At 39.2% G+C, this 14,939-nt stretch overlaps 1 protein-coding gene across 4 annotated transcripts in view; it reads right to left on the reverse strand.

The window, feature by feature from the left end:
* UBAC2 (UBA domain containing 2) overlaps positions 1-14,939 on the reverse strand; it is a 93,708-nt gene that overhangs the window by 24,246 nt on the left and 54,523 nt on the right. For all 4 annotated transcript variants that reach the window (XM_042809464.1, XM_042809461.1, XM_042809462.1 and 1 more), the window contains 2 exons: positions 6,081-6,204; positions 4,213-4,260 (listed from right to left, as the gene is read on the reverse strand). In XM_042809464.1, coding sequence (XP_042665398.1) covers positions 4,213-4,260; positions 6,081-6,204 — 172 coding nt within the window. The remainder of the gene's footprint in view (positions 1-4,212; positions 4,261-6,080; positions 6,205-14,939) is intronic.

The raw sequence follows: 14,939 nt of genomic DNA on the forward strand, positions 1-14,939 counted from the left end.
TTTGTACCTGTCCAGAATTTAGCACAAACAAACAGACAATGCTTCTTCCTCATTTCCTAATCCCTCTTACTCTAGTGTTGAACATCCTGAACTGTTGCCAGCAGGTCAAGGGAAGTGATCTTTCCTCTCTCGTCTCAGCTCTGATGAGGATGCATCTGGAAAATTGCACCCAGTACTGCACCAAGTACAAGAAAGATACAGACTGGCTGGCCGGAGTAAATACAGCACAGGTCCAGGATGACGATGAGGAAATTAGAGTGTCTTTCACAGGATGAGAGGTTGAGAGAGCTGGGAGCCTTGGAGAAGAAAAGACAGTAGATTTTATCAATGCATACAAAAGCCTGAAGGTAGGGAATGAAGACAGGGAGCCATTTTCTTCTCAGTAGTGCTCAATGGTAGAACAAGAGCCAATGGTTACAAATTAAATTCCTTGAAATTTCATCTGAACATAGGAAAAAAAAAAACCTTGTTTTTAACTGCGAAAATGGTAAAAAACTAGAACAGGTTGCTTGGAAAGATTGTAGAATTTTCCTCCTTGGAAGTACTCAAAATTTAATGAGACATGGTGCTGAACAACCTGTTGTAGCTGACTCTGCCTCATTTGGAGGGTTGGACCAGATGTCAATCTCAGTGCAACTTTTCAAACAATCTGAGAACTAAACCTGACAAAATACAAAGTCATATTTCACTCCTGCAAAATTATTCCAATGACAAATAGAAGATATATAAGATGAGAACCTGGGAACTTTTTTTTTTTGTTTGTTTTGTTTTGTTTTGTTTTGTTTTTGTTTTTGTTTTAAGTGGAAAAGAAGGAGAGAGGATGGGCTGATGTATATGTATGTGTCCAGTACAACATTCAAATGGATACTGTTTTCTAAGGTGTTTCGACTGATCTAAGGAAAAAATAGGCAATTTTTTTCTAAGCTTCACTAAAATAAATGATATGCACTGCAGGGAAACACTTCTGTATTCAGCTAATCCAGTTTTAAGTGAAATGGAATTAGGCTGCATCCATCTGACTTTCAAGATATACCTGGACCTCTAATCTGAAGCTCCCTAATTTTATGATAATAAAAGAAACTTATTATAAAAAACAAATCTGGACTATATGTGCCAAGTATGGTATATACCTGGCAAAGTAAACTGCAAGAAACTAAGAGTCATAAACAGTAAGAAGATTAACAATGCAGATTACTTATAAGATATGTAAATATTCAAGATATGTGAATTTGTTCACAATATACTTTTTTTTTTTTTTCTTTTTAAATAAACACTATGTATTTATACAGCATGCTTTACACAACATACCAGCAATGGAAACTACTAGGACCACACTGACATACTGAAAAAATGGAAATTAAGAGGTACTACAGCTTCATCTGGAGAGTAAAAAGTTGACTTGAACAGAGTATTCATATGCTGATTTGAAGTTAGTGACCTAGGAAGATATCTTTTACGTCACAGACAGCCACACACAGCTTCTGTATTCTGATAACACAGAATATGTACTCTAAAATTCCCCATCACCAGGCATATTACAGCAACGCCTACCTGTCATATGCCTACAGTCACACACATGTGCAAACACATACAAAAACAAAAACCACAGAAAACATGAACTCATGATGTTCTTTTACATCCTGACATTTATAGAGAAGAGCATTAGCAAGGATGAATGCAGAAACCTGCAGTGCCACGTCTTGTAACTAAAAGCCAGGTCTCATTTAAGAGCATTCATTGTGTGCTAAAAATATACAAATTGTGAATTTCAATAAACCTAAAATGGGAACATCCTGAGGAGAAAGTGGGAAGCTGAAAACAATTCAGAAATCGTGCAGGCTCAGTTCATTTTAACATTCCAGATAGGCAGAAGTGCAGTGAAAGCTAAATGGCAGCAGCGTCACATACATTCAGTCATATGAGTGTGTAAGTGCTAAAAGGTGTTCTTATGGTGATTCACATTCCTCTTCAGATTACTTAATGTACTTGGAAACATCACTTCTTTATCCGCTTTCTCAAGAGAAACCAAATTATCATCACTAACAGATGAGAAAATGAGACTTCCTATTCACAAAAGTATGACAGATATGCTGTGTAAAAATGACTGAAATTCATAACATGAACTTTTTTCCAAATTGCAGCACTTGTTACTTATCTGCACTTATTATGGCAGAGTGCAGATATCTGCTCATTGCAGAAAAAAAACTTGAGACCGAAAAGAGCATGATGACTTAATTCATCCTGACTGAAGTAATATGAAACTTTAAATATCTTTTTTTAAGCCTTCCTGTGACACATGGAAAGCTCAGTTTATTCCTGAGGGCTTATACCTATGTAGAACATACTGTCAACCTGCAATTAAAAAATGATCATTCACGAAAAAGAATCCTAAGAAAACTGCATTATAGATGTGAATAAAACTGTAAATTAAAAGGCAATTAAAGTAAGAACTGGAATGAAAAAAATGCTTGTTCCATTCTTTCAAAGTCTGTATAACCAAGTATACACTCTTCCTACTACCAGGAAAGAGGGGGTTGAAATGCCTTTCCTTTTCTTTTCCTCTCCTTTCCTTTCCTCCATAACGAACACCTGTTCAAAAGGAAGGGCTATTAAAAGAGCTAGAAGAGTAACAGGAAGGGTAGAGTGTTTGGAGGAAGTCACAGATTCTCAACTGGGTTCAGAGGAATGTGATGGTCTCCAGGAGAGGAATTCTGGTTTGTTAGTTACGCTGTTATCATCTATATTTATGGTGAGACCAAACTGCTGACAGACTACACCATGTACAGCTCCATCACTCACATCAGTCATTTGGAGTACACAAAAATGGTAAAAGACCAAACCACTGAACTATAGCAGCAATATGTGACATATTCACAGACATTCCACTCTGAGTTTATCTAAATTCTAATCAGTAGGTTGTAAAAACAAGGGTAGAATTTGAGTTATTTGTAAGATTGCATCAACCTAATAATCAGAGAATCATAGAATGGTTTGGGTTGGAAGGGACCTTTAAGATCATGTAGTTCCAACCCCCCTGCTATAGGCAGGAACACCTTCCTCTAGACCAGGTTGCTCACAGCCCCATCCAGCCTGGCCTTGAATGCTTCCAGGGAGGGAGCATCCACAGCCTCTCTGGGCAACCTGTTCCAGTGTTGCATCACACAGAATCACAGAATCACAGAATCACCCGGGTTGGAAGGGACCTCAAGGATCATGTAGTTCCAACCCCCCTGCCTAACAGGGCCACCAAACACACACATTCAGATCAGGTTGCCCAGGACCCCGTCCAACCTGGCCTTAAACACGTCCAAGGACGGGGCGTCCACAACCTCCCTGGGCAGCCCGTTCCAGGGCCTAACCACTCTCCTTGTAAAGAAGAATTTCTTTCTAATATCTAGTCTAAATCCACCTTCTTCCAGTTTAAAACCATTTCCCCTTCTCCTGTCACTACATGTTCTTACAAAATCATCTATTTTAGAAGAGGAGGCACTTTCACTGTTTGAAAAGCAAACAGTATTTTGAGTCAATGAATCACAGGTAGAGCTCCTAATTTGTAAGTTTGTAATTTTTTTCAAAAAGCTTATCATCATTTAACAATCTCAAAAAGTTAGTACAATGTGTTTTAGCAGTAAGTGCTTTAATACTAAGAACAGACTCAGAAAGGAAAAAGATAGACCACATCAACTTTATCTGAATGACACAAATAAAGTGATTTCCCACTCCTACTGCCTCCATCACAGTATGAAATGGCTATCTGCATATGTTCTAGGAGGAGAGCAAAACATGAAATCCCACCAGTAAAAAGTTAAAAGTTGCTTTCTGAAATAGATTTGAGGCTTGCTAAAAAAAAGTATAAATACTGGGGTAAATAGAGTATACAAGCAAACAGAAATGTAATGGGTATTTATACCATTTCCACAAAAGCTTCTTTTATAGCTGTGGGTCTATGCCTGAGACAGTGAATTTAATTGCAGGGCTCAGACAACACTGGCAAACTGCAAACACTACCCATTTTGTTGTTTCATATCAGTTGTATGTCAGTTTATCACCAGCCAATCAGTATTTCACACTTTTAAAGACAAACTATTTACTGTTATAATCAAAAACATTCCTTAGTAATTGCAGCTCTTTTTTGAGTCCAAATGTACTGCCCTGATTGTACATATAACACAGTGTTTCAGATGATGCAATTTTTAAAACAGTAAGACTTACCAATCCACTTAAGGCTAAAATCCAGATGTAGGAACCAGAGGTTAAGAGCTAGAAGGTAAGAGTAGCAATTAAAAATTTTCATTTTACATAGCTGATGTTTCCTGAGCTACTACATACGACATTATGTAGGCTAAATACTTATCATGACCATGGGCAAAGTCACACCTTTATTTCTATGAAAATCATGTTTAACATTACCAAGTATACATTCCAAAAGTAGAACTGGAAAAAAAAAAAACACAGGGATAACAATTGTTCTTCTTCTACAGAACAATACATTTTATTTTCATACAGTATACTAAGTATAACAGGATGTCAGTTATAGGCTGCACAGAAAAACAAGTCTGAAAGACAGACTGAAGCAAAGGAAATGACTCAGCAGCAGAAGGAGAAGAGTTCCAAGCTGGGCAGTGCAAATGAAGCTCTTAGGCATACAGCCACAGAGAGCTGAAGCATGAGTGTCAAAATTAAAGAATTAAAGTGCTCACCCAGTGACATACTTGCAGGCATGAAATCACACAAATTGGTCAAAGTGAATTAAAAAAAATCTAGATATGCCAACAGGGTGGCCCACCCTTTCCAGTAAAGTGTGCGCGACTCATCACCTGGAGAAGATTATTCTTAGCTGGGAAAACAGGGTGAAAATTAGACTGATACTGATTACTAAAAGCTCTGTGAGATGCTGCCTGAATTGTGAGAACACCTCTCTGGGCTCACTATGGAAAGAGTGACTTGAGATAAGGGCAGAGTTTGCAAATGAGGAGAAGGCAAATGAGTTTCCTTTGACCTCTGTGTGACGGCAGTGACAGTTCTGCATGCAGGAGGGAAAGATCCTGTGGAGATGCAGCGATGAGTACCTGGTCTTGTATGTGTGAAAGCAAGAGGCAAGGGACACAAGGGAAAAGAGCTCAGACAGTATCACCATTTTCACAAGGACTGGAGTTATAGTGATGTTGATGGCTTTGGGAGAGAGGAAACAATATCTCCAATGGATCGGGAAAACAGGGTGCTGGAGCAGAAATCAACAGAATCCAAATGTTGAACAGCAATGCAGGTGAATGAAACGCTCAAGCAGAGTGGGAACCACAGTTCTGAAACTGACCGCTCATTCTAAAATGCTCTGTACCACATTGTGTAATTATGGTGCTTTCCACTACTAGTTTTAGAACTATTTTTGAGTCCCTGGAATATATAAAAACGAGTACAATTTCTCATAATTTCACACATGCATAATTCAGATTGTGACATTAGAGTCACTTCTAGCCCACTGGGGGCTCACTACCGTATATCTGAACCAGGTACCCATATTTTTCCATTCACGTTTAACACAACACTACTTGAAAGTACTGTGCAACATGTTACACTAAATTATCTGCTACATGGCAATGCTTGGTATAAAAATAACAAATTTATATGAAAGTGTAATACAACCAAATCCTTGGTTATTTATTAACAGTCTTAACCATAGAAAAATACTGTCTTCTATCTACAGTTTTGCTTGAGCAATATCAAACAAGGCAAAAATAAAAACAAAAATGCTAGCAGATTAGAAAGGTGAAAAATACATGTGTGTTTGAACCAGGTCCTGTTTTCATCTGGCTCATTTCACTGAATCCCTCTCAAATTTACAGAACTTTAATATTATGTTTTCCTATGCGTGACAATCAAGACTGAAGACTGTGGAATAGAAGATAATCTCCCCACCACTTCACCCAAAAATATGTATCAGAATATATTGTTCAATATTGTAGTTGATGGGAAAGCACAAGCTAGACACAATCATGCACTAGAAGCATCAAAATCACACATTCAGAAATACTAACTGCTATTAAGTCACTAAAAGATGAACAAGCAAGTACATACCATACCTGTAAACCCAGTATATAGACCAATGTCTTGTTTGTAATAGAAAAAAAGCCTAGTACTTGTGTCACCTGCACTCTTGGAATGGAGCAATAGAACGGTACAAACAGAGCAAACACGGGACCCAAGCTGCAAATAGAAAGATACAGATGGTTAATAAGAATGATGTTAGCAATAACAGTATGTAATTTGTAATGTAACAAAATGTAATTAACCCCATGTACATGATAAACAAAAACATGATAAACACTGCCTCGCAAAAAAGAGTATTACTTGGGAACTGGTGACTTGGTAATCTGTGGCATTCAGGACAACAGATCCAACTACCAAATCATCTACTATTACTATCTACTAAGTAAGCCTGCCCAGAAGAAACAGGTGATGAAAAGCATATTATTTCCAAGTATTCAGGAGAGGGGACAGCAGAGAAGGCAACATTTTAGCTTTAATAGCTGATTGTTTCCACAAAATACAGCCCACAAAAAGAACAGCAGTGGTCTTCCGCATCAGAACAAAATGTATTTGATCTGGACAAAAGGATTATATATATCCCCAGAGATCAGGAAAATCACTTCACATACGAAGTTGAGCTCCCACTATTCACCCAGGTTTAAGGTGTTACAGTATTGAAAACAGGATGCAATAACGCAATATCTAAAATGGGATAATCAACAGTTTGATTTAAGTTCCATTTTGCCAGTGACTCCCGTGGCCCTAGAAACATCTATGATGGAGATGGGAAAAAAAGGTCAGTGAAGGAAAATGCTTTCAGATTTTAATGGGGTGGCCGGACATCTGTAAGCAAGGCATTATCAGCCCTCATTTCAGACTATGAAGAGAAACCTCCCATGGAGCTTAGTGCTTTGCTATAACTAGACACCCTCCATCCCAAAGCACTGTTTGCACAGGTTTGCCAGAATACTGCTCTGCCCAGGCTACTACATCCTAAAAACAAAGATCTTGTCTGGTTGAATTCCCCCCACCCCCTCACATCTGAGCAATCCTGGTATCATTCCCTGGTGCATCTTGCTGCAGTGCAGCAGGGAGCCGCACCATGGGCACTGAGATGCAGCCAACAGCTCGGCTGAGGGGTTCTGCAAAGCACACGTCCACCCCAGCTGGCTCATCACTGCTTCTTCTGACAGATCCGGGATCAAAGCAGAATTTTACATCATTTACCAGCTTATCAAAAGCTCCAAGACTTACAGTTTCCAAAGACCTTTATAGGACAGGGATCTTATTGCTCTCAGTGGGATTTCTGCACACGGCATAAATCAGAATACAAGAACCTCAAGTGTTCACTCAGAAATCATTTCCCTTCCAGAGGAGCTACCAATAGGTGTAATGCTATGTGAAATGATGGTCTGAATATTAAAACTTTCATTTCCTGGATAACTGCCAAATGCAACACCCACAGCTATGAAGAGAACCTAATGATTAAGTACACAGTTAAAATACGTTGACTTGTTTAATGGGCAGTGGCTTAACAATTTTTCATTATCATTTTGATTGCTGTTTTTGAAGTTTAGCTTGCTCAAAACCTTCCTCTCTGAGGACTTAAATGTCTTTTAGATAGACAAAATGCCATTTAGATAGAAGACATTAGAAACATTTTTAGTACCATCTGTTTCAGATAAGGCCAGGTGCATGTGGGTGTATGGAGGACACAAACTCATGAACTACTGAAAGATGTTCAATTTTACAGAGGATCCCTCTTATGTAAACTGAGAGCACCCGTACAAACACACATAGCACATTCTTAAAATACATCCACATTATTTAAGTTGTAGGGATTGACAGACACAACTACACAACTGCCACATAAAAAATAACTCTTCATTGGAACTGCTCCCATTGCCGACAAAATTCACCATAGTAAATTGGGGTTCATAAGCAAAGAGAGAAGAAAAAGAAAGAAAAATAAACTATTCTGCTCTTAGAAAAGCCAGGATAAATTATTTCTGTCTAAAGAATGTGATTCTTTCTATTCTTACCAAATTACCTGAGGGAGTACCAAAATCATGGCATGCTTTTCAGGTTTTATTCTTCTTGTGATAAATAGTGACTCAGATCAAGAAATTTTGCATGCAAGCCTGCACTCAATCATAGCATGGGAAAATACAAAAGGGAAATTCTCATGCTGTTGCAGCTCCCATTCCAAAAGGTCAGGCTGCTTAAGACCAGCGAATGACTAGGGCCATTAGCGACACATACATCAACATGATGGAGAGGCAAATGGCGTTTATTGCAACTACACAGCGGTTTACATACCCTACATGCTTTGTCTACGCCCCTAAAGCATGCGTCATAAATCCATCACAGAGTAGGGGAGGTCCTGACAAGTCACATTCCGATAACCCTGCTTTATGCCTACTACAGCATCATGCCTAGAACTGTATTCTAGAAGAAGATTACAGAATGTTGAAAGGTTCCCTCAATGTTAATATTCACCACTAATGTCAGCAGAAAACATAGAAAGCACCATCTCAGATCGTGGTACTAATCTGAGTAACTCAGCATTTGACACGGCTCTCTACCTAATAATCTTGAGGAGCTTGAAGAAACAACAGATTTTTATAAAACTATTTATTTGTTAGAAAGACTTCTCATCTCCTATAAACAGGTATTACAAATGTATCAGGTATCCCACAAGTGCAGGGGGAGATGGCCAATGTTACTGCCAGTTGTTCTCATTATTACTGAAATGTCATGGTAGTCAGGTCCTAATGACTGGAAAAATGCAAATGCCAACACCATCTTCAAGGAGGGAAGGAAGATGATTCAGGTAGCACCTCACCTCAGTCCCTAGAAAAGTTACAGAGCAGTTTTCTTCACAGCCTTTTTATGGACATGTGAAGGACAAACTGATAGGCCATGTTGATTTACCAAGGTCAACCCATGTCCAGTCAAACTGACTAGTTTCTATGATGAGGTGACTGGCATCATGTACAACAGTCAACACATTGGAACACAAGCTACATTCAGGTACATCTTGACAGAGAAATGGGCTGATAAGAATTTTATGGATTTCAACAAAAGCGACTGTGAAATCTTCCACTAGGGTTGGAATAACCCTGTGCAGCAGTATAAGCTTTCTATTCAGCAAATAGTCACAAAAGAAGCTGGAAAACAATTTTTTTGCCTGTAACTGGATGGTAACTGATGAGTGACTTTCCTGTCCTGCAAGGTTTTCCATCTTACTATCCCCATCATCCTGCTGAGGAAGCAGGAAGAGAGAGCGGCATGGTGGGTACCTGGTGACCAGTCAAAGCTGACCCACCACACTTGCTGCAAATCTAAGGGCTGGTACTTAACTAGTTTCATTGAGTTAATTAATTGTTTAGCAGTATATGGTCAGATTTGGTATCTACTCTTCTGAAGGACTATTTTAGTTCTCTCTGTTCCTTCATTTCCTTCTCCTCTCCTCTTTGCTTTCCTCTTAATGTCTTTTAATCTTCTTTCCCTCCCTCTCCTCTTTACTTTCCTCTTTACTTTCAAAGATCCTGGTCCCAGCCTTTTGCTCCTTACGCTTACAACAATATCAGAAACAACATGGTTAATTAACACCCTGCCAATCAGTTTCTACTAGAAACTCGAGATATTCATGTGCAAAGAAGAAACACAGACTCAAACATACGCAGACTGTTTTTCTGCTCACCTCATGTTTAGGAAATTAGTTTCAGTCACATGGGTTAGAAAATAACATTTTCAAACAGAACAAAATACTCTCAGTCCCAAAAGATTAAATTCTGAAGTCTGAACACTTGACATGTACACAATGTGCACCTCAAAGGCCTACTGTAGGCTCTGGAATGATTATATCCTCATTTTGAAGCATGTTAGATTTCAACATGTGCAGGGGAAAAAAAAAACAAAAAACACAGCAAAACAGAAGGGAACTTTTTCATGGGGGAAAAAAATGAAGAAACAATAACGTTGGAAAGAAAGCACCTGTATCCGTTACTGTACAGACTTCTGACAGAGAACAAAGACTCAAGGATAAGGATTCATCACTGAGTGAAATGGGTTACTCAGAGTTTAAAAGGGTGAATATTAAAAGCAGATTAAAACCTTTCATATTAGTAAGTATATGCACAAAATGTAGGAAACAATAGTTCTAAACCATAAGAAGAGACGGGTAGTAAGAGACACGTTACTTCTGCAAAAATATCTGCTGTTGTCAATGGAAGTTCTGTGGGATTCAAATTTGCAGAAACAACCTGTTATTTTATTCAGAATGACTCACTACATTTACTAACTGCGGTACCGTATTTTTCTTTAGTTCACATTATTTAAGTTCTTTATAAAAACATTAGCCCGACAAACCCACAACCGCTTAGTTTTTTTGGGGGACTGAAAATATCAGCTCTAAAAGCAGCTGCACATAATACGGAGAGAGTACAAACAGTGTGCTTGCTCAGTAACTCAAGTTATCAAGTTTGTTGAGTGCTCTATATTCCTACAGGCTGTCCAGGCACTGCCAAACTATGCATAAAATAGCTGCCTTTGTTCTGAAAATGCTAAACTTTTTCTTGATGACATTTCTTAAAATTGGGTAGCTGCCTGACATATGACAGCCCTTGACAACTGTGATCCTCTCACTGATGAAGCCCAGGATGACAAGCACCATCTATTGCACCCAACCTTTCTGCCACACGTGAGCAAAACCAGTAGGTTACGTTATCCAATGCTGTATCTGATTGCCAATATTTTGTAGGAATGCAGGAAAATGGAGAAAAAAAAAACCCAAACAAGACAGCCAAATGAAAACATTAAGTGAAGTCATGCGTCTTGAGGGGAAAAGAGAGTTTCCAGCTCTCCGTGAATATCCCAACAGAATAACTGCAACTTTGGGTTCACTACAATATGTGACCAATGAACCAACAGAATGCAGATATCTACTGCTCCTATGAAAAGCTTTAAAGGCTTTGAAACAATTTATTCCATAAGCTGCTTGGTTCCATTTTAAACCATTAATGCTTTCTGTTCTCTCCCTTACCATCAGCAAGATGACTAACAAAGAACTTTCCTCTTCTGCTGGTAAGACCCTTTCTTCTAATTTCAGTTTTATTTATCATTAATAAGATGTTACCATTGTCCTTTATCACTTTCCACAAATGTCAGTTAGTGATATCTCCCCCCAACTTTTGTTTGCAAAGCTCAAGATAGTATCTGGTACTCTTTCACAAAACCCTTCTCCATCCAGCTGTTAGCATCTCCTTGGCTGACCTAGGGTAAGTGACTGTATCTATACTACCAGTCTGTTACAATAGGTTAACATAAAAATCCTTCACTTAGGTATTCTTAATATGCAGTCATCATGCAAGTAATTTTTGCAGAACAACAAACACTTATTCAGCTTATGGTACTATAATGATTTAAAAATAAATAAATCATTGTCCCTGTTCTTTCTCTAATATGATTAGCACACTGCCATTCACATCAAGACCAAAACCAACCTGTCCTGGGAAATACCAATGAAACTGAGAGGTACAAGAACAGCTGGCCAAGCCATGCATCCCAACTGAGGACAGCATCACAGCAACAGCTATGATCCCTGGTAATGCCAACTAGGTGTTACACAGTCAGCTACCTCTGCCTACCCACTGTCAGTTGCTGCTCTGCATCAGACATCTGCGGCAAGTGACTGGTAGAGACAGCTACAAGGCAGTTCTGCTTTCATGACTGATTTCATTAACCCTAGCTTGAGTTCAGCAAGCAAGAGGAGCCTGTACCCTAAAAGGCAGGCTCTCCCAGTGAATCCCACCAAGTCTGGCACAGAAAATGGGGTTAGGCAGAAAACAAATGAAGGCACGAGAAAGCACTAAAGGGGTTCGGATGGCTATTTTGTTGAAGAAGTATGGTCAAATAGCTGTGTTTAAATTTTTGTGTCACAAGTTCATTTAGCTTGAGCATTTAACTACATCTTCTTTATCCAGTTTAGCCTGACACATTTCATTTGGCCTCTGGAGAGCAGACAGCAACCGTGACTCACCAAGGAGTCATCACTTGCTGTTCCTCAAACTCAAGTCACTTGAGAAATAACGTTTGTTTGCAAAAGGACAGGATTCAGCTGGACACTAGTTCGAGACACCTGAACCTGCCTAGAAAAAAAAAAAGGTGTTAATTTTGGAAGGAAAAGCAGTTTTCTAGTAAAGAAACTGAACTGGGACTCAGGCTGGCTGGGTTCATTTTCTAGTTGATCCATGAACACCTTGTGTAATTTCAGAAGTCACTCCTTACCTTGCATAGTAGCTGTCTAGATACAGAATAGTAAAGCTAAATCCAGTATCTTTTGTAAACTGCTCAAATAGAGCATGAACTAAGCAAGCAGACTGAAAAATAAGTTTTCATAGGCATCATGACACAGCACTCAAAATATTAACTGTACTGCTTTAATGTAACCATCTCTGAAAGTAATGTCTCAGTGTACTAATTTATATGTTACTCTCCTTGCATGCCAAAAGCAAAACAGTCAACTTGTGTATTCCAATGGCAAAAACAAACAAATCACACTTTCTGACACATGCCACTTTTTGGTTTAGATTTTCACTTTCTGGGTCAGTTGGATGGACTGGAAGGATGCTGTCTACGAGGGTGGATAGTGATAGGACAAGGGGGAATGGGTTTAAACTGAGGTAAGGGAAGTTTAGGTTAGATATTAGGAGGAAGTTTTTCACACACAGGGTGGTGACGCACTGGAACAGGCTGCCCAAGGAGGCTGTGGATGCCCCATCCCTGGAGGCATTCAAGGCCAGGCTGGATGTGGCTCTGGGCAGCCTGGTCTGGTGGTTGGTGACCTTGCACATAGCAGGGGGGTGGAAACTAGATGATCATTGTGGTCCTTTTCAACCCAGGCCATTGTATGATTCTATGATGCAATCTGTGCCATTCTGCTCAAGCAATTAACATCCCATAAGGCTGGAATGGTGGCTAATGTACATGCGTGGCTCCATGGGCACAATCTAGTAATGCATCTTAATCAAAAAAAGATAGTATTTAATTTTATCTGATCAAAGCAGGAAGCACATATTGGTATTATTTTTTATAATGCTAAAGCTATTATGAGATAAACATTTCCCTTAATGTGAAGTTGGGTTATTAATGTCAGTCCTCGAGCAAAGACTACTACAAGTCTCGAGAAATTTCTCACTTCTACCACAAATTTTTGCTGCTGGACAGAGAACCACATTGCGGTATTACTTTATGATGTATGGAGCAAGTTCCCTATACGGTTGTTCTTGAATCAGTAGTTAATTCTCTTCATTTAAAGAGATTCTACTCTGCGATGAAGATAATATATAAAATAATTGAAAAAGAAGGAAGAAGTCTGCAGCAAGCCCAGTAAGTTTTCTGAAAGGCTTCCTGAGCCTGGTTTTGGAAGAGGAGTGCCTATCAGCAACTGAGGAGCTGGTAGTACTTGAAGCAGTTCAGCTCCCTGGCATCTCAGGAGAACCAAGTCATGTCTGCAGTGTGGGGTTCAGTACTGAAAACCACGTTCTAGAGTCTACTGAATGTTCCAAGTATGCACAGACGCATCTAGTGAGGCTCTACGTCATTTTCTATAGCAAGAACATAGAAGACAAGGTATGTTTAAAAAGGTTTAACTTCATCATTAAATCTGCAGTTACTTAAGACTTCCTGATGAGACAGATATGTTACTTGAGATCTGATCTGCACACCTCTAGCACGGCAGCAGCAGCAGCAGTTTGTCCTATGAGCACAGCCGAGCCTTCCCAAAACAGTGTTCCATCTCTGCATTGGCTGGAGTCACTAACATCAGCATCACCGTGCCTGCATGCTCATTTTTGAGAATCAGGATGCTGAACGAGGCCACCTGAAACACAAACTGCCTTTTGCAGTCACGAATGATCAGTATGAGTTTGTGGGGAAAATCCCAGGTAACTCCCAGCCACTACATCTAACAGCAAAGGGCAGGGCTTTCCATCTATCTCTGATCTATTTCAGCTTTCTTAGCAAACATACCATTTCACTGATAGATCAAGGCTTCACATCCAGAAACAACGTTTTTCCAGGTACCAACACATTACCTCACAATTTGGCCTCCCATTCCTCTCCCCATTCCCATCTATATGCATCAATGCATTTTTATCAGAATCAGATCTGTGTTTTAAAAGCCATTTATTCATTTTAATGTGTTTGCCTTGCATGTGTATTGTAAATGTATATATTACTATCGTGATTATCTGTAGCCTTGCTCAAAATGCAATCAACTCAGGCACACAGCCTCACTAATCTCTAGAACTGCTCATGTTCTTCAACTCCCTCATCTATTTTTAAAGGGCATTTCTGTAAAGCCTCATCATTATGATACTAAAACAGTGCTGGGAATGTACATGGGCTGTTGAGACGTCTGTTTTTACATGGCCTATCACTATGCCTAAAGTTTGACTTTTTTGTGCTGTGTCAGATTTCAGCAGGAGGAATTCATTTGAAAGTGTGTACTGATGATCCAACCCCAAACTAAATGTAAGCCTTCTTTTAATCGAGATATAATATGTTTAAAGTCTGAGGTTTTCCTGGGCTGTGTCAGGTCTTATCCATAGTGACCAGTGTAAAAGTATGCAATCCTCATAGGATTCTACTCTAGGATAAATGTAAGCCTTTTTTTTAAAATGCAGACGTCATAAAAACAAGGTTTTTTCACTCAGGATTTTTTGGTTGGTCAAGTAAACTTCTGGGTAAAGTCCCTTCTGCGACAGTCAGTAATACGCAACTTGTGGGTCGGGGGGAGGAGGGGAGGTGCTCCTAATTACTCTTTTTGAGCAGACTAATTGTAAAAGAAGTAAAAATAGACACTTTCACATCCCATATGACAGTAGCCAGCAAATCAAGACCAGCAC

The sequence above is a fragment of the Centrocercus urophasianus genome, unplaced genomic scaffold (assembly GCF_019232065.1).
Source record: "Centrocercus urophasianus isolate 14NV4802_14NV808 unplaced genomic scaffold, USGS_Curo_1.0 seq_12, whole genome shotgun sequence".
Lineage (NCBI taxonomy): Eukaryota > Metazoa > Chordata > Aves > Galliformes > Phasianidae > Centrocercus > Centrocercus urophasianus.